The following is a 25,734-nucleotide window of genomic DNA, read 5'->3' on the forward strand; positions in this document are numbered from 1 at the left end:
CACAAGCAAGCAGAGATTATTGTTTATTTCAATACGTTTTCCAGAGATATTTCAACTCATGTTAAAGTACTTGCAAGTTGCAAACAAGGCTCTCAACCAAGGCTGGGGCTAACAATTGGAAAAAAAAAAGGAAGATATTATCATCAGTGCCTACATTCGGAAGGAGGTACATGACATTGATCCTTTAACTGAAGGATCAACACACAGAGGTTGTAAACAGCTTACCAGCTTAAAAGCTTAAAAATATATAAAAAAATACAAAATAAACTGGAACACAAGCAGATAAATGATCTCTGTTGGGTTCTCTCTGAAAACCCCATGTTACTGAACAAACTCTATTGGAATTAATATCTTATAAAACCTTTTAAAAGTGTTGTTTTAACAAGGCATTAGGTGTGATCTGCTCTCATCCACTCTGACTCACCTCAATGCTGTCCGGGGTTCCTGGGTCCATGAAGAGCGAGCCTCTGGAGTCTTCTCTCCTCACAACAACATGGCCGTTCTGAAGCAGACCTGGAGATGATGCTGAGTCTAAGTCAGTGATTCTCAAGCTTTTTAATTTCATGGACCCCCAGTTTAGTTGACTATTACTAAGCATAACAGCTAAATCAACAACCAACACTAACCCTAACCTCAGTCTTAACCGGCCACAAAATTCCTTTAAATTCATTAACTGCTATCTAGTGGTGGCTTACGTGTAGCGATTGTGCTATAAGTGAACGGGAGGAGCGCTTATGTTGAAAGGGCTTTTGGCCGGAAACCGCTGAGTCAGGAAGTAAAAGCTGCTCGATGTCCCTCGATTGTCATTTAATTATACACCCAAAACATACTTTTGATCAGCAAAATACATTTGGATACATCAGACGCAAACCAAGCTTGCATTTTGGTCTAAAAAGCGATTCAGAGATATTTACGTTCTAAGATGCTCCGTCGCATACAGTAGCAAGCATAAGCCAGCGGATTTTTCACTTCACGTTTTTTCCCGGAAATAAAAACCTGGAGCACGTGTTACACAATGAAACTGGACACAGCTGAGCACCTGAATGAATTGATATTAAAAAAGGCGCCATTAGGCGTCAGTGGCAACGAGGTACATTTAAGAAAGGCGTCAGGAGGCATCACGTGGCACGGAGTGAGTTAACCTCATATCAGTCTTAACCCATTCTGAACGGGAACCCGTTTTGGTGTCAGCATCATGTCATGCTTTAGCTATTGAAAAATAGCAGATCTACAAGCTCATAGCGCGCCACCGAGTGGCGCGCTACGAGCTTGTAGGTCTGCTATTTTTGAAAAATCGAAGAACGACAGACATTTTTAGAATCTGATCTCGGGTCAGAATGGGTTAATCAAGACCAGTGTGTGTCCAGTGGAAACCTTGTATGAATCTGATCTCAGGTCAGAATGGGTTAACTGGCCTGTACTGTAAGTCAGTTTCACTATGTTTTCTGTTTCGGCGGCAGTCATTTCACGTCGCCATTTCCTAGTCTCCTACTGGCAGTATGTACGTACTGTAGGAAATGTCCATACTGGCTGGCTGCATTGAATGGTCTTGATAAGAACATATTGTTGGTGATTATCAGTTGAAAACATTCAAAGCGGGTGCCCTGATATACACGATAATGTAAAGTACATCTAGCCAAATACTATAATATGACATCCTTGGTCTTGTTTGTATGAGGGAGAAGTTACTGTATACTGTTGCTAAAGAGATAGAAGCTCTCTAGTCGACTCTTACCGTGGTCTTTATCAATGGCAGTGCTGGTTCTGCGGGTGTCTATGGAGCTGTTTGAGATCAGGTCATCTCTGGATCCCTGCAGGAGGACAACAGCAAACACACACAGCATGAAGTGCTTGTTATCTGCTTCAAAGATTAACAGGAAGAATGTTTTAACAGTTACCTTCATCTCACCAACCGTAGCAAACTTGTTACAACAAGCTGTAGTGTATAGTAGTAAATACAGATAATAAAAGTTACAAAAATACCATCAATGAAACCATTAAAAGGGTGCGTTCGGATATGCACACCGGGGATGTGCTCAGTTTATTGATAGTACCGTGTGTAGCCATCATGTTTTAACCAGTTAAAACATGGGCCAAGGTAATAAAGGATGAACACTTGTAAAACTAAATGCTTGCCTTGCTAGCTCCAGGCAGTCCCCAGCTAAATAAGTTAATATAGCATCAAAATCAGTTTAATCACTTTAAACCAATATACTGTAGCTCTACAAGCTACGTCGCATTGCGACACATTTTGAGCTTGTATATCTGCCATTTTTTCAAATAAATATCTTTTAAAAGGTTGAATAATTTTGAATATGTTTGAAATTTGTAATGAATATAAATCTGTACAAGGTTTATGTCAAATATTTTGTAGATCATGTTATGTTATTATGTTAACCAGGGCTGTCATTTTCGTGCAAATTTTGCCCAGACCGAAGAAACTCTACCGCCCGCTCCGTCGAGGCACGCACAAACAAGCCCTAATACCACCACTTTTACAGAACAACATAACTGATACAAACCAACAGACAACTACACGACCCTTTGTTGCTCTTACAAGAACGCTGGCAAAATGATTCAAGATAAAAGAGGGTTTATTTGTCACTCACTTTGTCTGCCTAATAAAAAATAAAATAATAATAATAATCATATCATAACTTGAGCGACCCCCTACGGTCGCGGCCCACCGGTAATATGACCGGTACGTCCTGTGGCCAGTCCACCCCTGATGTTAACCCTTTACACAACAAATGGATGTCCGTGGCCATGAAAAGGTTTGAGAACCACATACTACTGTACAGAGATCAGAGAGATGCACAGATTGCAGTTACATCATATCTAGGAAAAGGTGTGTAGAAAAGTATTTGGGTGAGGTCAGTCATAGCCTGGCATCTCAAATACATACAATAGGATGACTGTCAATACTTCCTGGAATTCTTACAAATACATTACGTTGTCTGCTTGTACGCACATGCATGCATGGGTGCCATTTCTGAGCATACTGAACACATCTTATAGGCAATGCTACTCTTCCTACGCATGGGGTTTAGCAGGATGTAGCGGACACTTCTAAACAACAAGGCATCAGTCTTGTCAATCAATCAGAGAAATGTGCAACACGTGAGGCTCCAGAGAAGCAGGAAAATTCCTCAGAGGTGGACTGACGGACTCACATTGAGACCCAGGCCGGGGCTGGACATGCTGGGCTGGGCAGACAGCTGCTTGAGGTTCTGATAGAGCAGCTCCAACAGTGGCAGGTAGAGGAGACAGATCCGGGCCTGCTGGTTCTGAAAACACACAAACGCAGTGGTGGATGAGAGCAGCAACAAGGCAATATGGAGCACTAGTTTGTCTAGTGGTTTTCAACCCTTTTTCTATCAAGGCCCATTATTTATTGGGCATTTGATCCACGGGACCACCATTTGATGACATTTAGCCTCTCAGACCCAAAAGACGTTGGATAAGATTTTGTCCACAAGTCCATGCTGTATTGATGTTGGTACCATTAGGAGAGATAACAGGCGAACAAACGATCAAAATAACAATTCTTCTACATGATCTAATTGTGTAGACTTAACAACAATTTAACTCTTGAGAGCGTAAAATGAAACCACTTAAGATCTATAAGGGTCCATTTGGTTACAACATAGTTGAGTCACAGCACCCTCTAAGGCAGGGTTTTTCAACTGGTGGTCTGTGGACCGCTGGTGGTCCGTGGAGGCATTGCATGTGGTCCCTGACCATGCATTTAGTAATGTAGCAAAGTGAAGATTTTGTAATTTCTTCCACAGAACAGTGCACAGACGTTTAGTGCATAAATGTTATCAGAATTACTGGGAAGTCTGAGGTGTACCAGGTTGTACCAGGTTGCCTGATTGAGTCATCATTATTAGGAAATGTTAACGTGCCCATATAATGTCATCATGTGCTATATCTTGCCACTTTTTACTATATATATATATTACTATTACTATTGTTAAAATAGTTATAATAGCCATAATGTATGGATGTAGATCTGCTAGTTGAACTATTTAAAATTATTTTTCAAGATAGTAAAATATGGAAGAAAAAAAGTTTCGGGATAAAGGCACGCCCAAGATATAGGGCCACATGTGTCAGTCTGACTCAGTCATCAGTTAAGTCGATTGAGAAACAGTATAAGACATGGGATGCATTCCATAGCAAATATTACGAATATCCCATTACAACACAACAGTGGGTTTTTGTCATATTGTATGTCTTGTCTGTCTTTGGTGTCTATCTTGCCTATTAAAAAATTCAAAAATAAAGAGTTTAAAAAAAAAAAGAGATGGGTGCGTACCACGTAGGCAGGGACGCACCCTCAAGGAGAGGAAACTTCAGATGGACAAATGACTAGAATGCAAGACACAATCTTTTGCCACGGCAAGCCCAAACGAAACCAACCAGAGAATCTGTGACATTCTATGATGATTCTATGATAACAAGGCCCTGACAGTGCATATCATGTAACCGAATCTTAATTCTCCTCTCATCAGATCTGTCAACAGAAATTACATAATCTTTTGTCAGAAACGCTGGAGAATTAAAATTGTCTCTGCCCCAACCAGAGAAACTGAAACCGACATATTGTAACCTAATACTTACTTCTCCTCAAGAGTTATATTCCTTCACAAAAGAGGTGAGATTTGAACTTCAGTGTGTACTTTATATTACATTATTTAATTCACTGCATCATTCAAATGCACATAGACAAAATGCTGAGGTTGCCTGATGAGTAAAAATCACACCCGTGTGAAGTGAGGGGCGCTAATATATTAATCTAACTCATGTTGAGTAGGTGATGCAATGGTGATGTAAAACAAACGGTTTTACATCACCTCAATAAAGAGACAATATGACATAAAGAGGCAAAAAAAAAAAAAAGACAACACAACAGTGGTCCCCAGGTTGATCCTTAGTCAAGGTGGCGGTCCCTGGTTCACAATCAGTTGAAAACCCCTGCTCTAAGGGACAGGTTTGCTGCCACAAAACTTGGTGGAAATTTGTTGGAAGGAAAATTGGGAAAGGAACATTTTCTTGCAGTGCATTACAAACAGAAATGTTTGTAATGCAGTAAAGGAGAGGCCAATCTTTTGGCCAGTTCTTATCTGTAATCAGTACACAATATCCGAGAGCCACCTGTCCAGCTACCCACCGTAGCTGGACTAATGCTGTCTGGTGCCTGTGTCTATTTGCATGAGCAAGACATCGTTTGCATAACAGACCTCCTTATCGTGTTATCTTTTTTTTTTAATTTGCTTTCTCTGTACATACTGTACTGTCTGTCCATCTGCAACGTTTGTACTGTATGGCTTTTTACTGCTTTATTTTTTGATCAACGTTTGCCTGTTGTCTCTCCTAAACCAACATCATACAGCATGGAATTGTGGACAAAATCTTATCCAACTACAACAAGATATTATTTCGTTTTGGGTCTGAGAGGCGTGAATGTGAAATGGTGGTCCCGTGGCTCAGATGCTGAATAATAATGGGCCTTTATGTGAAAAAGAAACACTGATTTGTAACTCTACTGTATATGCCATTGCTGTGCACCTTGTAGGTGGTGTAGCGGTCGTCTGTGGCGTGGTGTGTGTGTGTGTGTGTGTGTGTGTGTGCACCTTGTAGGTGGTGTAGCGGTCGTCCATGACGTGGTGTGTGTGTGTGTGTGTGTGCACCTTGTAGGTGGTGTAGCGGTCGTCCATGACGTGGTGTGTGTGTGTGTGTGTGTGTGCACCTTGTAGGTGGTGTAGCGGTCGTCCATGGCGTGCTGTGTGTGTGTGTGTGTGTGTGTGTGCACCTTGTAGGTGGTGTAGCGGTCGTCCATGGCGTGGTGTGTGTGTGTGTGTGTGTGTGTGTGTGTGTGTGTGTGTGTGTGTGTGTGTGTGTGTGTGCACCTTGTAGGTGGTGTAGGGGTCGTCCATGGCGTGGTGTGTGTGTGTGTGTGTGTGTGTGCACCTTGTAGGTGGTGTAGCGGTCGTCCATGGCGTGCTGTGTGTGTGTGTGTGTGTGTGTGTGCACCTTGTAGGTGGTGTAGCGGTCGTCCATGGCGTGGTGTGTGTGTGTGTGTGTGTGTGTGTGTGTGCACCTTGTAGGTGGTGTAGCGGTCGTCCATGGCGTGCTTGATGAGCAGGTTCTTCAGCACGGCGACGGCCAGCTGCCTGACGTCGGGGCCCTGCGTCTGCACGGCGCCCGCCACCTCCCGCAGCAGCAGACCCACCAGGAAGTGGTTGGTGCAGTAGTCCTCCGTCAGGCTGAACTCCAGACTCTGATCTACGGGGGGGGGGGGGGGGGGGCGTTCGGACGGGGTGGGGGAGTCACACGGAAGGCTGTCAGGGATCCAGTGCATGGGGATCGGGGACCCCCCTTACACTATAGGCTTATGATAGAGCAGTGGTTCTCAAACGTATTCATTTCAAATTTCAAAGTTTGATATGCATTATTAGGCCATTTGTGCCTGATTCTGACAGTGTACAAATGGAACCAAATGCACTTTTAAGCGTCAATTTGGTTCCACTTGTATGTTGCCAGAGTTCCAACCCTGTAAGTGTCAATTTTTTTGCCTCCATAACTATCACTCATTTTGCAGGAGACCCCCTGGAACCAAATGTAACACCCGGGATTCGAACTCGGGTCTCGTGAAAGTCCAATATCTTAACCACTAGACCAAAGGGAGCACCTATGGCTCGGGGGAGATATTAGACTTTTGAGGCCATCAGGCTACACTAATACACTGCCAGAGGTGAACCCCATAAGTGTCCATTTGTGGTTCCCAACTATCAATCAATTTGCTCAAGCCCCCATGGAACCCCCCTCAAGGACCCCTGGGGGTCCCGGGACCCCACTTTGAGAACCACCACTGTGAGTATTGTGTCTTGGGATTTTTTACTATAAGTATTGTACCAAAAGCCTATTTCGTACGATTTAAAGTGTTAATGGCAGTAAGTGTTGATTCTATGCTAATCCTCATGAAGCTATAAATGTCTTATCTTGCCCTGTTTATTTACAGTCAAGTACAGTACATCTCCCTGAGTAAACTGGAGTGTTAAACTTTACTCTATGTTGACCATAACAAGACTTACATACTCTAAATATGTAGTTAAGAACATGGCAATTCGATGGGAACAAAACGATTTCCTTCACGGTCCAGTTCCGCCTACAGTATCAAGGCCCATTTATACTCCTGTTCTGAACTTATACATACAGCATGTACGTACCGTATATGTTCATAACGCAACGTACATTGCACTATCTGCACCTTGTACTGTAGATACGTGACACACGTCGTCGTATCCGTAAAGCTCTCAGGTGACGTGCACAAAGATGGAACGGAATGAACGCAGGATAACAACATTCTATGTCGAGTATAAATGGACCTTACTCTCCCAGGAATGTACAACATACTGAGTAATACACTGACATACAGTAGTGTTGAACTTGATCTATTTTCCGAGTGCAACCAAGCATGACATCCACTCCCTAACATTTTTCTTGACGAAATTGTCAGTATATTTAGTCTTAATTTTAGTCACCGTAGCTTAGTTTTTCTTTAGTTTTCGTCAGTGAATAAATAATAGTCGGCGAACTATTAGTTTTAGTCGGCGGAATCAAAACTTCACCGTCAAAGCTGTGACGAATGTAAAAACTTGAATGTATGGGTAATAAATACTAAAGGTGTTTTACAGTACACTACTGTATATGTAATTATCAAGTAACTTACTGAACCTGGTATTTCACCAAGTACTTAGAGACTGCAGAGAAAGTGAATTATATTTTGTCTAATGACCCAACTAATGGTCTAATTCTGTGGTGCTCCGTTAAGACTCAGGTGCTCTCTCTCTCTGGCCATCACTGGCACATCACGTGGCACGGTATCTCTAATTTGAGGCCAAGGTACTTTACATGCAAGTGTTTTATCTAAGATAGATTACACATTATTTCCATATTCATTTCCATTCTCTGGCCTGCATGGGGCTTGGCTGTATTTCAGTAATGGACATGTAACTGTATAGCAAACCCTCCGTCCACAGGCGTGCATTTGAATCATTTCAAATGTCACAAGTGTCCTCTTGACGCTATAATGCAACATTACAGTGCACAGAGCAACGCTTAATGCGACATTACACAGAACGCGCTAATGCAACATTGCACGACGACAACAATATTTCACAAAGTTGCAGTACATTCGTTCAACCAAATCACATGTTCATTCTCCAGGCATCACTTGGTTTGGTCGTTGCATGGGAACAACCCCCATGGGAACAACCCCGAATGAAGAGGAGGAGGAGGGGAAGTCAGAAAGAAACCTGCGTTAGGCATACGGGCAACCTTTAGTCCAATCCGGCTGTGAAAAATAAGCACGGTGCTGCGATGTGTGTGTGTGTGTGTTTTCTGTCGATATAATAACAGGCCCACACAGATTATTAACTGAGTTACCCTCTGTCACTTTCTCAGAGAAGACAGAGACTGAGAAGATAGACAGACAGATAGATATATATATAGATAGATAGATAGATAGATAGGAGAGAGAGAGAGAGAGAGAGAGAGAGAGAGAGAGAGAAACAGGGTTGTTCCCTTGTATTTTCCCCCAAGTCTTAAATCAGCCAGACAGGTGCATGAAGAAGGGAGTGGGAGTGAGTAGATAATTCCCAGAGACAGTCAAGCTCCGTCGCCACACGGCAGATAGACAGACAGGCCCAGGCAAGAAGCGATCGATCCATCGATAAGGAGGGCCGGCGTGTGGACGATGCCGCCGTGCCAAATTAATTAGACGGCCGGTGTAAAGCAACACGAGGAGTGTGAGTGAGAGTGAATGGGGAGGGGGGGGGGGGGGGGGGTGTGGGTGGGGAGGGCGAGTCCCATGGGAGACCAGCAGGACCCAGTAATTCTTATACCAGTTGGCCGTGCGCTCCCCCGCGCCCCGCCCCGCCTCACAGACCACCTCCGCGGTGGATAGTCGGGTGACACTGAGGTTAATTACGCCGTGGTGGGAATTAAATAAATAAATGTTGCCGATAAAGCATAGTTTTAGACCGCGACGTCAACCAGTCACAAATAGGTTTATGAGATGAATTACTTGGTACTTTTGAGTTTGTTTCGATGTTTTTCTTTCTTTCTTTGGTTGGTTTCTTTCTTTATTTCTTTTCGTCTTTTTCCGGTCAGCAATGTGTATGTTTGCGTTAAAATTTCAGCAATATTTAGCAATATTATACGGCTATAACTATAATCCTTGCGTGAGCAATAGCGATTACAACTTGTTAGCTGAAAAACACCCACAGTCCATTCACGGTTACAGAGGTAAGAATGTTTTAATTTATCATTAATATTTTACACTATAAAATAGGTTTCCTTTGCGCTTTAGCACGCTCTGTCTCTCGTGGCTGCTGGGGGCCAGAGGGACGAACGGGGAGGCAAGGCGCGGGGGAACGCATGGCCAACCAGTACATGAATGACTGAGTCGCGGCAGGACGGGTGGGTTAGTGCTGCAAGTCAGAGCAAGGGGGGGGGGGGGGGTCGATCATTTTGCATACGGTAACAAACAGAATAGATGCATGGTTGGGGGGACATGGACAGGGGAGGGGGGGGGCGTTACCTACCTACAGCGCCAAAAAGCTCCGTTGCGTATGAAATAAAATCTGACCACAAGCAAAAACAAAAACAAAAGGAAGGGAGGTGGGGGTCAACACATTAATGTGAACATTCCATGCATTCCATTTCAATAACATACATCATTTGTCTGCAATTTGCTGATGGGGCAGTGAAAACAAACATTATTTTAGTGTCTGAGTGTGTTGGGGATTAATTAATGCACAATGTGACAGTCAACGTTAGAATAATGACATTCATGGTGTTTGATCAAAATACAATTAGTAGCTTCGGATGTCATCACATGATTTAATCTCCGTCATCAGCCCTTTTCAACACCAAGCAGCGCAGCCAGTATGGACATTTCCACATACTGAAATTGTTGTCAGCCATTGTTGGTTGCCTAACCCTAACCTCAGACTTAACCGGCCACGTAACCATATAGCAGTCTTAATGTAAGTCAGTTTCACAATGTTTTCGCTTCGGCGGCAGTCATTTCACTTCATTCACGTAATTTTCATCCTAGTGGCCTACTCGCTGCGGTGAGCAGTATGTAGGAAGTGTCCATATCGCCTGCATTGCATGGTCCAGATAAGAACATACGGGTGGTTATCGGTTGATGACATTCGAAGCGGGTGTTACAGTAACAGGACGTGTAGGAGTTTGAGTCCAATCAGGCAAGTTAATATGGGTCTAGGAAGTAGGAAGGTGGGGTATGGGGGGTGATGTGGAAGCTCTCTGGCTCTCTCGGGGGCCACTTTTAGACGGAAACGGGCTCCAGAGAAAACGGCAAAGTCCCGTTGCGTTCTCATTTTCTATTCAGCCTTTTACACAGAGCCGCTGTAATGAGTGAAAACACTGTAATGTGCATGCCAGGTGGCTAGGTGGCGGTGTGACGGACTGCCAGATAGACCAGGGCATGTGTGTACCGTACGTTCCGTTCCACTTCCTATCACAAGGCTTTTTGTTTACATCATGGTTTACATTCACCATCGCCAAAGTCGCTTACATTTGTATTCGTAGGATGAGCGTGGGCGAGGGAGCGCCTACTCATTCTAGGAACTCCAAATATGGCCTACGGCTCTGCACCGATGTGATAAACGTAAGCGCTGTGAGCCCACGTGAGCCATGATGTCACACGTTTTGTGGATTCACCCGTTTAAGACGGGAGGGAAGACGGCGTTTTCAGAGATCTCCACTCCGGAAGGAGTTTTCAACCCCCGAAAACGCAGTTCTCGTCTAAACGGACTCCAGCAAAAACGATACTTTATTTTGCCGTTTTCCATGGACAGCGTTCTCGTGTAAAGGGGGCGGGGCCTATATGTCTGTGGTGGGGGGGGGGGGGGGGTGTGTGGCTGAGCAGCATGATGCAGGGACAGGTGGGAGAGAGGATGGAATGTGAACTTCGACCCCTCACCTTGCACTCTCTGCAGCTTGGTGCGACCGAACGCCATGGGCAGGTTGAGGGGAATGTAGTGCTCGTGGTTGCACACGGTCATCAGGAAGTCAAACTTCATTTCAGTCAGCGCCTGAGAAGCGCACACACACACACACACACACACACACACACACACACACACACACACACACACACACACACACACACACACTTCAATTCAACTGGCTTTATTGGCATGAGAAAACGTTTACATTGCCCAAAGCAAAAAGTGGAACAATACAATCAAAACTAAATGTATACTTAAATGTACATTTAAAAGTCAGAACCAATAATTCAATTTCTATGTACCAAGATCACTCGATGCAGATAGTGCAGGAATACACACAATGATTAGTCTAATGACGCACACACACGCACACACCCCTGTTTTTGTGGAAAAATAACACGATGGGAACTATGCACAATGACAAATTCCACCCACGTTTTTACTTTCACTTGCATTTCACTCACAATGCAATGTCTTTACAGGATGACTATGCTAGATTTCACATGTGATTAGTATCACAGCTAGCAGCAGTGGCGGCCGGTGACATTTGTCCTAGGGAGGGCGCTATAACAAAATCAAGAAAACATGCACTAGGTATCATAGATTAAATATCTACTGAGGGAGCCTGTCTAAGGTTTATTAAATATATCTAATAAGGGAGCCTGTCTAAGGTTTATTAAATACATCAAAATGTAACAAAAGGTTCATATAGGGTTAAAGAAACAAACCTGAGACAGAAGGACCAGTGCCATAAAAAAGTGCAATGGCTCAAAGCCACATGACCTTGCTACAGTGGCTTTAACATTAACATTAAAAAATAAACAAAAAGTCCTTATAAAAGAACCCTCAAAGCCATGACTCTGCCACCTTATGGTCTTAATTTTTACTTTTTACTTTTACACTACATTGTGATGATTACATCAGGTTTGTCTGGACCCAGCTCTTTAATTCTTATTTTTTCTTGCAGTGTCCTTCTCTCAAATGGTGTTTTCTGCAGTGATTTCACAGAGTTTAATTTTTCCTCTTATTGTTCCATTATGCAAGTGAATTAAACTATTATTATATTGACTTTACCTGGCTCCATTCATCTGTCTCATCCCTCGTTTTTCTAGCGTATGTTGTTGTGGCTGTGTGTTAAACCCTATGTCAAACTGTGCTGTAATGTGTATGCTGCCCCCAAGTGTTTTGTGGTGTGAATAACGTCATGGATCGCATATATTTCGCGACCCAGTGGCTTCCTATAGTTTGTATTGAAGACATGTGGACCGCAATGCATTACTCTTCAGTGCTGATAATTGAGGGCTACAGATGGACGCGCACCAACACGTGACACACACTAACCAATCAGAAACGTCATAAAACGTAAATAACGTTTGACATTTCATGGAGGCATAATACTAACGTGGCAGCATATTACAACTTCTAATCACTGCCTTTGGTTAGTGGCTACTTATATTATATAATATTAACGTTTCTGGATTGCTAATTCTAAATATATTAAAGGCTGTAGATTTCGTTTCTCAGTCATTCTTTTTCACGTTTTATTCAGGGGGTGGGCATGGTGGTGCGGCGCACCAGCGCCCCCTATGGACGCACCGCCACTGGCTAGCAGGTACCCGCACGCTGTGAGCACCGACTGCACTGCAGCAAGCCTGTAGTCAAGTGTAATGCTGCCGACGCCCTGTCACTGAACCGTAGCTTTGTTATCAAAGTTCCAGTTGCAGGTGTAGCAGGGCGTGGTGGCAGTGGTGGCGAGGGTACCTACTTACCTTGGGATCTTTGAGGCTGAAGCCACAGATGTAATCGTTGAGCAGGCTGAAGGCGAAGCCTCGGTTCATGAAGGTCATGCACCGCTGAGGAGAGAGGAAGAGGGACAGGTTAGGAATGACCGTTTAGACGAGAGAGTTGCGTCATTGAGGGGGCAGAAGACATTGAGGGGGCAGAGCTAGAGTGTGACAAGTGGTTTTTTTTTTTTTACAAAGGTCACAGTCATTTAAAAAAATGACATTGTTTGTGCGGACGGACCTTGATGAAGGTGGCCAGGCTGACGTTGATGCAGCGGGCCTCCTCGGGGATCTCCCCGTGCCGTATGGTGATGTGAGGCATGATGGACAGCAGGAGGCACTGCAGAGCCTGGTGGAAGCTGTCCGGGAAGCGCTGGGGGCGTGGCATCTGTCCAAAAAGAAAACCACAAGACAGAATCAATGCACATGGAATTGTGGTTCTCCAACTGTTTCACGTCAAGGACCCCCCAAAGTGACATGTATTTGTACCCCCATCTGAAACTATTTTGTGCCAGGGACCCTCGGACAAGATTTGTGTTGTTAAAATAAATGTAAATGTTTTTAAATTAATACATTTAACACTAAAACATTAGTAAATGGTCACTTTACTTTCCCTCTGCCCAAAACCAATGTACTTAAGAAAACAGTCATGTACAGAATACAGATCCATTGCATACTGGCGTGTGCTCCCCCACATATTTGACTCCAACAAGAAATACTTTGTGTTTCAAAAGGAAACTTAAGGCAGCAATAGTCAGAAAGGAAATTATATTAGATTACATTATTATTTTTGGTATTTTTGGACAGTTTTTCTTTTCTTATTTTACTCTGAATGTAAATTTTGTTCTCTAAAGGTTCTTTCAGACTTGGATGGTTAGAGCGGCGCGAATACAGTACATACAAAGTCAATGCAAAGACGAGAAGTTACGCGAGTGCCGCGAATGGGCGTGGCGCGACCTGGCGCAGCAAAAAAGGGGACGAACCGAGGCGAATATTTTAAATTCAAGTCTGAACGCAGTTTGCGTGTTTGTTCACCAACATTGATCATACTGTACTGCATTTTAAGATTTATAAAAAGTATTGTGATGGTTTGCCTGGATCCCAGGAAGAACAGTCTCCACTATTAGACTAATGGGGATCCTTAATAAACTAAACTAAACTAAACACTAGCTAATAATGTACATAATGTAAACAGACTGGCGACTCAATGAGAGCACGTACTGTACTTGTTGTTTAGAAGTGTGCGCTGCGACATCCTGTACAGCAGTGGTTCCCAAACTTTTTTATTTAACATTTTTCCACGGGACCCATTTTTTTTTAAGATGGAAAAACCAGGCGACCCAATTCCCAATATTGTCTTTACTTGCACGTAAGCACAGAAAGTCCTAACCCGTGGGTCGCGTGGTGGAACCCACCCACCCACCCGCCCGTGGGACCCATGCAACCGTGGGTCACGACTCACGAGCGACCCGGCCAGTCTTTGGGAACTGGAACAATGCTGTGTACAGTATGTATGTGTGTATGCATGTATGTGTTTGCTCTGGGCACCCCCTGGAACTCTCTCAAGGACCCCTGGGGGCCCCCGGACCCCACTTTGGGAACCACTGCATTAGAGATGCCAGAATCGGCTCTGACGTCACCCAAATCCGCTCGTATACACATAAATCATCCACCAATTCCCGGATATAATGTAACCGCAGCACCAAATTATGTACAGTGTGGGTAAGTAATGTAATAGATCATATTATTGATGTACAGTATGTATTTTGAGGTGTACTCAGTCTGGGGGTGGGGGGGGAGGGGGGAGTAGTGGGGATGGGCACAATATTATTATTAGGCAGATGGTCCACGAAGCATTCCCTGTGGGGGTCTGCGTATTCCTCGGACTCACAGACATCTCTCGCATGTGCACACGCACGCACACACACACACACACACACACACACACACACACACACACACACACACACACACACACACACACACACACACACACACACACACACACACACACACACACACACACACACACACACACACACACACACACACACACACACACACACACACACACACACACACTTTTGGGATGTATGCTCGTCCTGAAATGGTGTACATTCATAAATGTGCACGGGAAAGATAGCAGGCCCATGGATCGGATGATGACGTGCAATAATATTACCTTAATGCGGTTTCCTTCTTGCAGGTACTGGGCCATGGACTTGGCCATGGTTTCAAAGAAGAACCAGGAGTACTGTGAAAGAAGAAAGACGAGGCGTTATGGACGGGCATTGTGGTATTTTCCTGGTGACGTATCAACATCACAGAAGTAGATGTTTGTAGCATTGATTAATGAATTCCATTTAGTGCAGCAGAGCCAGAGTGGTGAAACAATTCAACAGAAGATCATGGAAGCTCAACGGTTCCTGGGTGTTATCAGCAAACACTAGCAGCGCATTGGACTTGCAGCAGAACAGACCGTTTGTGACGCACTTTTAAAAGCTGAGATGTTTAAAGAATCAGATTGGATATTGCTCTAGTCTTCATGTCTTTATGTATGTAAATTGTCTTGTTCTTTGTGTTATGTCAAATGTGTGTATATGTGTTCTGCTGCTGGGTCGCAAGACAAATTTCAGTGTGAACTGACAATAAAGTACTATATCATATCATCGTATCTAAATCAATTTGGCATGTAACTATTTGAGGTCTACAAGAACTGGGATCACCCAACATGTTGGGCTTCTGTTGTCGGCACACTCTCTCTCTCTCTTCCAGTGAGCCAACATGCATTGTCTGCAGCTTGCCTGTTTAAAGGTAGAGTAAGTGATTTCACTTAATTCAAATATCACTTCTTTTTTTGTTTTGTTGTGATAATCCTCTCTACTATAGAGTGTGCTGACCAAATAAGGAGTTCCTCCCTGTCCCCAGTTAACCCCTGGGGGTCAAAAAACCTTAGGTTTCGTTTTTGACTCTCTATCCTGATTGGACGAAGGCTTAGGTCCCACAGCCAAAAACGAAACCTAAGGTTTTTTGAGTGAAATCACTTACTCTACCTTTAAAGCAGTGGTTTACTCAGTCAGAACTGCTTGAGAGTGTTTGACTGTACAGTCGATACTGTACAATCTGTCATTCATGAATCAGGCGGTGATTCACCACTGAGCCAAACTCCCTCAACCCGTTGTGAGTAACCACTGCTGTCCGTAAGCCAGCAGGAGGAATGTGCCTTAAGCGTGCAGTAGTTCCACAACACCGTTGATGAGGAGCTACTGAATAGGCAGAAAAACTTGGCTTGCTCCTCTTTTTGAGGCGACTGCATTATCTCAAGCGCTTGCACAATACAACAGTGCCCTCTGTCGTTTAAGGTAGGTATTGCAGACAGACAGACAGACAGACAGACACCTTTAGCACACACACACCTTTAGCAGTTTGTTGCTGGTGTTGAAGTCGGCCGTCTGTTTGAGTACGGCTGTGACGGCGGTGGCCAGCACCTCGTGGGTTCTCCCAGAGCTTCCTGGCGCCGGATTGATGGTCATGAACACGTACTGAGAGACGACAGAGCAACACACGTCAGGATTTTATTATTATTTTTTGTACGATTTTTTAATCACCACATTGTGAGCTTGTAGATCAGCTATTTTAACTTTTAACTATTAAAATATAGTAAAAAAATTAAAAAGCTAATGGTACCATAACAGGCAAACGTTAATCAAAATAACAATTCTTCCACATTCTCTAATTTGTGTGGACTTCTTGTAAATTAAGTAATGCAGATGTTTAACAATAACCTTTTGAGAGAGTAAAATGAAACCAAATGGACCTGTATGGGTCCATTTGGTTTCATTTTTCGCTCACAGGAGTTAAAGATCTACTAGTAAAGGGTCCATTTGTTTACCAACTCTCAATCATTTAGCTGGGGACCACCTTGGAACCCCCTCAAGGACCACTGTCTGAAAACCACTGGCCTAAAGGAAGGTGTTTTTTTTCCGGAAAGGTGTTGATGTTGTGAGAGTGCAGAGAGTGATGTTACTGCACCTTGAGGAAGGAGCGCAGGTAGTGCTCGATGCCTTCCTCGTGACATCGGGACACGATGTGAATGATCACCCTGAGGGTTCAGAGCATGGGATAAGATCACTGAAAACACAACTTCTGGCAGAGGTCATTTACACAGCACCTTAAAACGACCTATACCTCATGCGAATACATGGGGAAAAAAAGCTAAAATAAGACTGAATATGTAATTATGATGTTTAGGTGATTCTAAACTTATTGTTGCTGCTTGTCCTCATAACAGCCGACCAGCTGAAGAGATAACGGCTTTTACCGGCTTTTGACATTTCTGAGACCATTCGTGTTCATGGAAGATGCTTCTAAACTATTCCTAGTTTGATCACTTCAAATACTTTCATCTTAAAAAACTAATGACCGAAAATAGCCGATCTACAAGCTCTCAACACGTCGTGCAGAGCTTGTAGATGTGCTATTTTCAGTGCTTTCACAGAAGACACACTGGAATTCTATGGAATCCAAATCGTCGTGGCGACTGAGAACTTTAAACCATGTGATAAGATACATAAAAATGCATCTACTAAGCTAATGTTTATCCACATGAAGAATCTTAGCGTCCCTATTCAGGGCGTGTGTTGTTATACAGGTGTACAGTCGACAAAAACTAGTCAAACCTTCGGCAAAAATGGCAGATCTAGAAGCTCACAGCAGGGCATCGCAATGCAACTGTGAGTGTGAGCTCTACAATGTGCTTGTAGAGCACATTTGGTGTAGAGCAAAAATAAAAAGATTCTGTCTGTGTGTGTGTGTGTGTGTGTGTGTACGTTATCGCCTCAAATTAACCCCCGACCGACCGCAGAGCGTTGACGGCGATGTCGTGTGCTTCCTTGGTGGCCGTGGTGAGGACCTCAAACAGCTGCATCAGCACCATGGGCAGGAAGTTGATGATGACCTGAGTCTCTGTGGCGTGCAAGCACTGCATGGGGAGAGAGAGAGGGCAGAGAGTGAGACACTGCATGGGGAGAGAGAGAGGGCAGAGAGTGAGACACTGCATGGGGAGAGAGAGGGCAGAGAGTGAGACACTGCATGGGGAGAGAGAGGGCAGAGAGTGAGACACTGCATGGGGAGAGAGAGAGGGCAGAGAGTGAGACACTGCATGGGGAGAGAGAGGGCAGAGAGTGAGACACTGCATGGGGAGAGAGAGGGCAGAGCGTGAGACACTGCATGGGGAGAGAGAGGGCAGAGAGTGAGACACTGCATGGGGAGAGAGAGGGCAGAGAGTGAGACACTGCATGGGGAGAGTTTTGCCTGCTCATTTCTCTGTGTCATCACATACAATTTCACTTGTTTTATTCCGTATCCTGAGTTACTGACTGAGTTCTCCATCCTGATTGGATAACATTGCTGTACATGGTTCTTTACCCGTCATTGGTTACTATTTAAAACGGGCCACTGTCTGGGACCCACCGATGATTGAACACCCTGACTGTGTCTCTCCTCTCACCTTTAGATATTTGATGAGTTCTGCTGGGTTGGCCTCTGATGTCGTCCTCATCAGCTGACAGTGCTGGAAGAAATTGTGCAGATGCAGGTCCTGCAGAGAAACAACAATAAACACCAATAAATAGAAACATGCTTGTGAACTACACTGTATGTGTGTGTGTGTGTGTGTGTGTGTGTGTGTGTGTGTGTGTGTGTGTGTGTGTATGTGTGTGTATGTGTGTGTATGTGTGTGTGTGTGTGTGTGTGTGTGTGTGTGTGTGTGTGTGTGTGCGTGCGTGCCGTATTGTACCTGAGCGTATATGGTCGATGCAGCGTGGGTCTTCACTTTGAACAGAGGCTTGGCATTTTCCACCCACCTGATATCTGGCTGCGACTGTTCAGAAACAGAGACCAGGCATAATGTGAGAAACCTCAGATCTGTGTGAACCAATATTATACAGCGCTTTGATCCATGTGCTACCGGCCCCTCTAGACTAGAAAGCATCTTGTTCTCATGACTCTTGTCCAGGATTTTGCAACCCATTTAGTTCACCCAGTGTCAATTATCTAATATAATCCTGGGCGACTGACCTCATGCTTCCTTCTATGCATGAGGAGTCCAAGCTGCTTCTTTTCACCTGACAGGGGGGAGGTTCCCCAGCCGAACGTAGCGCGTGGAAGGACCACGTTATTTCGACCAGTTCGTTTCCCCTCCATCAGGCGCCCCGGCTGGCCAGGGGGAGGCAGTTTACTCCACACAGACTCCACACAGAAAGGCCCTTTCACCAACACCGCCTCGGGTATAAGCACTGATGACGTGGAGGTGAGTACCAGCGCCCATAGCGTCCCCAGCGGGAATCGAACCCAGGACCTTCTAGCTGTGAGGCGACAGCACTATGCCGACTGTGCCACCGTGCCCCCATTTTTTTTTTTTTTAACAAATTCAGAAAATAAATTGAAAGTGACACAAAAACAGAGTACCTACCTTCTTGTTGTCATGACTCTTGTCCCCCAGGTATCCCGGCGGCAGGCTGGCGGCCACTGGCAGCTGGACCTCTGTGGACTGCATCCTGCCACTGTTCAGCAGGGACATCCAGGAGAAGCCCACTGGAACGCAGCCGAAACGGGCCAGAACAGTACCGTCCGTTAGTGACACACTGGGTCACGTGCACTTTCAGTTAGAGTTGGAACAACTGCCGATACTGCATGCATAAAATGCTGGCATCGGTATCGACAAGAATGCCAGTCTCATACCATGTCATTTATCACATGATGATGATGTCATTTACAATACATCAGTGGTCCGGGGACTCCCAGGGGTCCTTGACGGAGTTCTAGGGGGTCCCCAGCTAAATGATGGGAACCAAATGGACCCTTACGGGGCTGTGCAACTCAGAGAGTGTACAAATGAAACCAATGGTTCGATTTGTACACTCTCAGAGTTAAATTAACATTGATTTTACAATATGAATTGGGGTCCCAGAGAGCCGAAAAGATCTTCTCTTATGGGGGTCATCGGCATATCTTTTAAAATGGGGGTCTGTGGGCTAATAAGTGTAAGTTTGGCGGTCCTTGACATGAACAAGTTTGAGAACCACTGCAATACATGGTTTTCTATTTTGAATCCTTCAGTTCCAGTCCTACCCAGTGACTCCACTCCCTCTCTCTTCTTGGTGCTGGCCTTGCTGCTGATCTCACAGCTGATGTGGTAGAAGGTGAAGAGGATGTGGTGCTTGTCGTGCACATGGACGGGCAGCTCAATCTTCACCTGGAAGACAAAGTTTGACGAAAGTCAGGTAAGCAATGCAACAATGTTATTATGTTTGCCTCAGTCACTTCACCTGAGATAGCGCCTCAATTCCATCTGTGTTAAGGGCTACACACACCGTCTGCGAACGCCACGCGTCAAAACAGCCGACTCCGTTATTTTCAATCAACTTATCGCACACCGGCGGCGTCCGACGCGCGTTCACGCCTCGCCTGACGCTCCGATACGCCACTGTTCTATTTTCCAGTGCTGCATCGCTGCGCACCCGGTGTGTGTAGGGCTTTACACGGTATACACCCCTAATGTCTCCATGGGCTGGGCCCAAATTTATTTAACTAAATTGGTGCATCCCATGGTAAATGTGGGACAACAACTGCTACCAAGCTGAGAACTAAAGGTGATCAAGCTTTTGCATTTGTAGCACCTTGTAACACTTTGGAATGACTTACCACCTTACTTAAAAAAATGCTGAGTCAGTCAATAACTTCTAAAAAGATGCTACATTATATAGCACATTATCTACATTATCATACATCATCTCATTCCGGCCAATCACAATTTGCGTCCTCACTTTTGTCTTCAAACTAGAGAAAAACTAGAGAAACCAGAGAAACGGTTGGATGGCACTTACACCCGCCTTCTAATGAGAGCGCAAAATATGTCTCCCATCGTCGACTAATTTAATATACGGCAACCTTCCCCGTGTTTCTTCACTAGTCACTAGTGACAATGAGGTTATATCTTCCCTTCTTCTCTGGAGTCCTGCCTCAAAGCAGACCAGAGGTAGAAAACTGTCGTTCCCTGATGTTATCGCTAGGGACACAGGCATCAGTAAGCAGGAACTGGGGATGGCAATGAAGGAGCGGGAAGTCTGGCGTGTTATTGTGAAATCCACGATCTCGACCGCGGTCGAAAAATGATGATGATTGTCTTCAATGTTTGTGTTTGCACAAACACTCAAAACAGGCCATTCATTGTCAATGGCATTTAATGTTTGTGTTAGGACAATGTTAGTGTTTACACACACCCTCAAAGCTGGACATAGGAGGGGCTATGCCCCTCAGAAAGAAGAGGACCAAAAAGTGTTGTCCTTTCTAACCACAAAGTGGGTACTAAAAAGGCTCTGCTCATCTTCGTCCACAAGGGGGCAGCGGCGTGCAAGAAATGGTGTGCCACATGTTTCAGGGAAATTAATCTGACACATGGCTCTGCAGTCCAGACTCAAGAGGCTCAGAGCTCAGTCACATCTAGTCAAAGATCCAATTCCAAACAAGTTAATAAGGAAATGACTCAGCATCACCACTCTGTGAATGAGCACGGCGCGTGTCACTTGGTTATTTGCTGTCCAGCTTCTATTCTCACACGGCATGGCAACAAGCAACCAGCATTCTACAGATCAGTGGTTCTCAAAGTGTGGTTCCGGCGGGGACCCCCAAGGGGTCCTTGAGGGGGTTCCAGAGAGGGTCCCCTTGCAGCAGCATTATGATGAAGGAAGTACAGTAGTGTGTTAACTGTGGAACACTCCACTGTGTGTTCTGACCTGGGCCCCCTCGTTTAGTTCAGGCTGGTGGATTAAGCACGTGGAGGAAAATCCACATAGCAGCCAGACCCAATTAACAGTCCCTAAGTGAGCCTGTGTGTGTGTGTGTGTGTGTGTGTGTGTGTGTCCGCGCATGCTTTTGTGTACTCATGCGTGAGGAGATCTCTTAATATTCTAATCCATTTTATAGTCGTGTGTGTGAGCGTGGGTCCGTCCGTGCGTGTGTGCGTGCGCATGTGTGTGTGTGCGTGCGTGCAGGGGTCCCTGGCGCTTGGGTGCGCATGCAGCCGTGCATTGAGACAGATTCATAGGTGGACGGCTGATGGACTTTGAACAAACGTGAACACAGAGTTACGACACGCGTTAAAAACAGGAAGCTAAGCAGACCGCAGGGCGTGGGAGAATAAGAGCACTGCAGTACAGGAAGAGCATGCAGAACCGCTCAGTGACGCAAAGTACCGTGCTGCAAATCTCTTTCACTCTGAGTTAACCACTGAGTAGCCTGGGGTCCACCTATGCTTTCTATGGCATAGGCAGCTCCTGGCAGGATCCGCCGGGAGAATCTAGACGCAGCTGCGCGACATGAGACGAATTAATTAGAGAGAGAGAGAGAGAGAGAGAGAGAGAGGAGTGTGTGTGTGCGTCAATTTAACAAAGGTGCAGACGATCAGAAATCAGATCAGAAATCGACGTTTGCGCTACTCTATGCCGAATTGAAGTGGACTCGGACCCAGACTTATTTTTTCTCCCTGGAAATAAAAACGTCTGGGTTTCCGAGGCTACTCTGCGTTAACCACTGAGTGCCTAATTTAAAATGTTACGTGCCTATGATAAGTTTATCAACTGTATCTTGGTTCTGATATTTTAATCCACTGTTTGTTGACAGGCTCGACCCAGCTAGAACCTCATATCGGAGCTAAAGCGTAGCAGCGTAGATAGAGAGGTTCCAAATGGAGCTATAAGTGAATCCATGGAATAAAGCTAAATAAAATCTCAAGACTGAAAATGTACTGATGATGTTTTAGACCGACCAGCTGAAGAAATCATGACATTTCTGAGACCATTCATGCTTCTGGAAGATGCTTCTAAACTTGTGTTCTATCGCTAGTTTGATCACTGCAAATTCTCTTTCATGTTAACAGGAGAGATCAACTCGGGTCAGAGTTAAAAAGGAAGCGGCCTCACCTCATCATAGAACTCCGGGTTCTGGTTGTGGTGCAGGACGGCTGCGTAGGCACTGCTGCTGAAGAGTGACTCTCCTGGCTTGCCGTAGATGCACTGAAACAAACACAAGCAAAAGCACAGCAGTCAGTCGTCATCACATCATCGGCCTCAGGGCCTTGTTGTGATAGTCAGGGCATGACACGTCGCTGAGCAACCGTTCAGCAAGCTGTGGTCAAGGACAACAGAGGGAATAATAGGCACAGTGGTCCTGCTTGCCTTGGAAAAAGCAAGTGTAAGTGTTGGTGTTTTTAACTTCAATAATTTCTTTGGTTTTAAGTTAATTTGTTTATTTACGTTGCTTATTGTCGTTTCCCCTCCCAGTATTTCTTACAGGAATAGCTGAGGACTGATTTATTTTTACCCAACACGGACACAGGGGGGGGGGGGGGGGGGGAGGAGAGACACAGCATGCTTGAAAGTAGCAGCGCCACATGTGCCTGCCACACTGTCTGATCGTTTGGTGTACAAAGTGCCTGCTATGCTGTGACTCTTTGATGTACGAAGTTGTATGAAGCTCAATGTGGCATTTCCAGCCCATGGCACCCTGGATAAGCGGAGCGGGTTTTCACTGTAGTGGTCCTCTTTAGTGTAAGAAGAAGAAGTGGATGATCTCAACGGGGGCTTGAACTAAAGCCGGTCTGTGTTCGATTAAAACACCACCCGCTGAGACCTTCCACTTTGTCCTCTTACACAATCGAGGGCCGCTACAGCAAGCATCTTAGAACAGTGGTTCTCAGACATTTTAAGACCCGAGACCAGATTCTACTAAATGTATTTTTTGAATGGCTAAAGTATAAATTAATGGTTAAGTGGTTAAACGCTAAAGTGTCACGGATACGTTCCAGGTCTCAATGGATTAAGGACACCCAAATTGATGTCTACGTGGCCATCGATGCACTACTGAAGGGCTCATGGAATATTCAGGGTTAGCGACAAAATAGCAGCCAGAAGAATGAGACTTGCAGGACACTGCCAAAGACACCAGGAGCTGCCAGGCAGCAAACTGGTGCTGTGGGAACCAACACATGGGCACCGGTCACGAGGACGTCCCATACTAACATATGTGGATGTACTCAAGAAAGTAGAGATTTATGGTTCATCCTTCCGGGAGCGTGAAGGTGCCCAACAAATCCCAAATGCCCATGGAAATCCAGCCAGTACATTTCGACTCATCTTCTTTGGGCCTGGACACACACTGACCAACCGAAATCGACTTAGTGTCCCACTGCCGCCAGCGGGGAAACACGCACTGTCATAGCTATGAGCGTCGTGCCTGTCACAGACAAGTTCAGTCAGGAAACTCACACATGATTCACTTCATCCAATCACTCCATTCCACCTTCATACCCGGCTATTTAAACTGGACGTTTTGCACTGCTCATCCTGCTCTCTTGCTGCACACTGATACTGCTGCGCTGCGGTCTGCTTAAACTTTTTCTGCTCACCCTCCTCCACCCACCCCAGCAACCACCTGTCTCACCCTCCTCCACCCCAGCAACCACCTGTCGTTTTGAGTCTGCTGTTTAGGTACGGGTGGATTCAGAGTCCTTATGGTTGGGATTGATGCGCTTGATCAGAGTACCTGAAAAAGCAGATCCAATTCATCACCACCAAACCATAAATAAATATATTGCAGTCATTTTATATTCAATACATTTATATTCCATTCATGAGTTGTCCTGACTGAAATAAAGTGCACGTGAGTAGCCGTGAGTAGTTAACCCATTCTGACCGGGCACCCATTTTGGTGTTAGCATCATGTTATGCTTTACCTATTGAAAAATAGCAGATCTACAAGCTCATATCGCGCCACCGAGTGGCGCGATACGAGCTTGTAGGTCTGCTATTTTTGAAAAATTCGAAGAACGACTGACATTTTTAGAATCTGATCTCAGGTCAGAATGGGTTCATCAGACCAGTGTGTGTCCAGTGGAAACCTCGTATGAATCTGATCTCAGGTCAGAATGGGTTAAGAGCAGTCCTGTGGGAACGGAGCCTTTGTGCTGCTGATCTCAAGCATGACCAGGTCAGTGTGGCTGTCTGAGATTAATAAGGAGCGACCAACGGAAGAAGTGAGCTCCACACGGCTCAGCTGAAACGCTTAATTAGGACACTGATTAGTGTGGTCATCCCTAACGAGCAGTGCTGGGTGGGAAGGACTGCATAGTTCTGGAGAGTGTATTGTGAGTTTACTGATGAGAGAATTCTGTTAACCCATTAACTCATTTAGAACCCCGCCCGAGTCCCATTCTAAAAATGCCTTCTAAATTACCTTACTGATTTTAATTCAGAAAAAGAAAAAATGTTGCTATATATAGACAGACATCTTCATGTATAATATATACATAACAACATCCGTCAGACCTTTTATTACCCAGGGTAGTAGCTGAGCACAAGTGCTCTTTTTCAGCAACACCCTGAGACACACATTAAAACCTGGGAGCTGGCCTGGGCCGTGGCTCAGCGGTCCAGGCACCTTGGCTGGTAATCCAGCCTGGCAGTGTGCCGCGGGCTCGACTCCCGATCCCGACGGCCTTCACTGCATGTCACCCCCCCCCCCCCATCTCTCTCCCCCATTTTCCTGTCAGCCAACCTTTCTGCAACAAGGGCGCTCCTCTAACCCTTTAGAGCCACCGCTGCACTACAGTACATGCTCTAGTTGGAAACTCTGAGGAAGGCCGACGTGCCGAAACAGGTCTGTTTCTCTAGAATAGATAGACCGCTGCTTGGCTGCTGTGTATTTGCTGCTGAAAATAAAACGAATGAAGAGTGCGGATATTCCTTTTTCTATGCTATATACTGTAGCAACAGCTAACATTACAAAAAGGGGTTCCCAGATTGAAAGGTATAACAACAAAAAGGCGTTCCAGCCCAGGTCTAAAC

At 45.1% G+C, this 25,734-nt stretch overlaps 1 protein-coding gene across 2 annotated transcripts in view; it reads right to left on the minus strand.

Moving 5' to 3' along the window:
- dock11 (dedicator of cytokinesis 11) overlaps positions 1-25,734 on the minus strand; it is a 100,009-nt gene that overhangs the window by 29,451 nt on the left and 44,824 nt on the right. Inside the window, exons 19-35 of one of the 2 annotated variants that reach the window (XM_080791799.1) lie at positions 22,813-22,905; positions 19,964-20,087; positions 19,305-19,426; positions 18,630-18,713; positions 18,342-18,431; positions 17,692-17,813; positions 16,865-16,934; positions 16,249-16,374; positions 15,015-15,086; positions 13,074-13,220; positions 12,818-12,901; positions 11,021-11,132; positions 9,615-9,653; positions 6,107-6,291; positions 3,174-3,287; positions 1,736-1,811; positions 425-513 (exon numbers count right to left, since the gene is read on the minus strand). In XM_080791799.1, the coding sequence (XP_080647925.1) occupies positions 425-513; positions 1,736-1,811; positions 3,174-3,287; positions 6,107-6,291; positions 9,615-9,653; positions 11,021-11,132; positions 12,818-12,901; positions 13,074-13,220; positions 15,015-15,086; positions 16,249-16,374; positions 16,865-16,934; positions 17,692-17,813; positions 18,342-18,431; positions 18,630-18,713; positions 19,305-19,426; positions 19,964-20,087; positions 22,813-22,905 (1,749 nt within the window). The remainder of the gene's footprint in view (positions 1-424; positions 514-1,735; positions 1,812-3,173; positions 3,288-6,106; positions 6,292-9,614; positions 9,654-11,020; positions 11,133-12,817; positions 12,902-13,073; positions 13,221-15,014; positions 15,087-16,248; positions 16,375-16,864; positions 16,935-17,691; positions 17,814-18,341; positions 18,432-18,629; positions 18,714-19,304; positions 19,427-19,963; positions 20,088-22,812; positions 22,906-25,734) is intronic. The other variant, XM_080791800.1, reaches the window with a different exon arrangement.

The sequence above is a fragment of the Protomyctophum bolini genome (assembly GCF_963924005.1).
Source record: "Protomyctophum bolini genome assembly, chromosome: 20".
NCBI lineage: Eukaryota > Metazoa > Chordata > Actinopteri > Myctophiformes > Myctophidae > Protomyctophum > Protomyctophum bolini.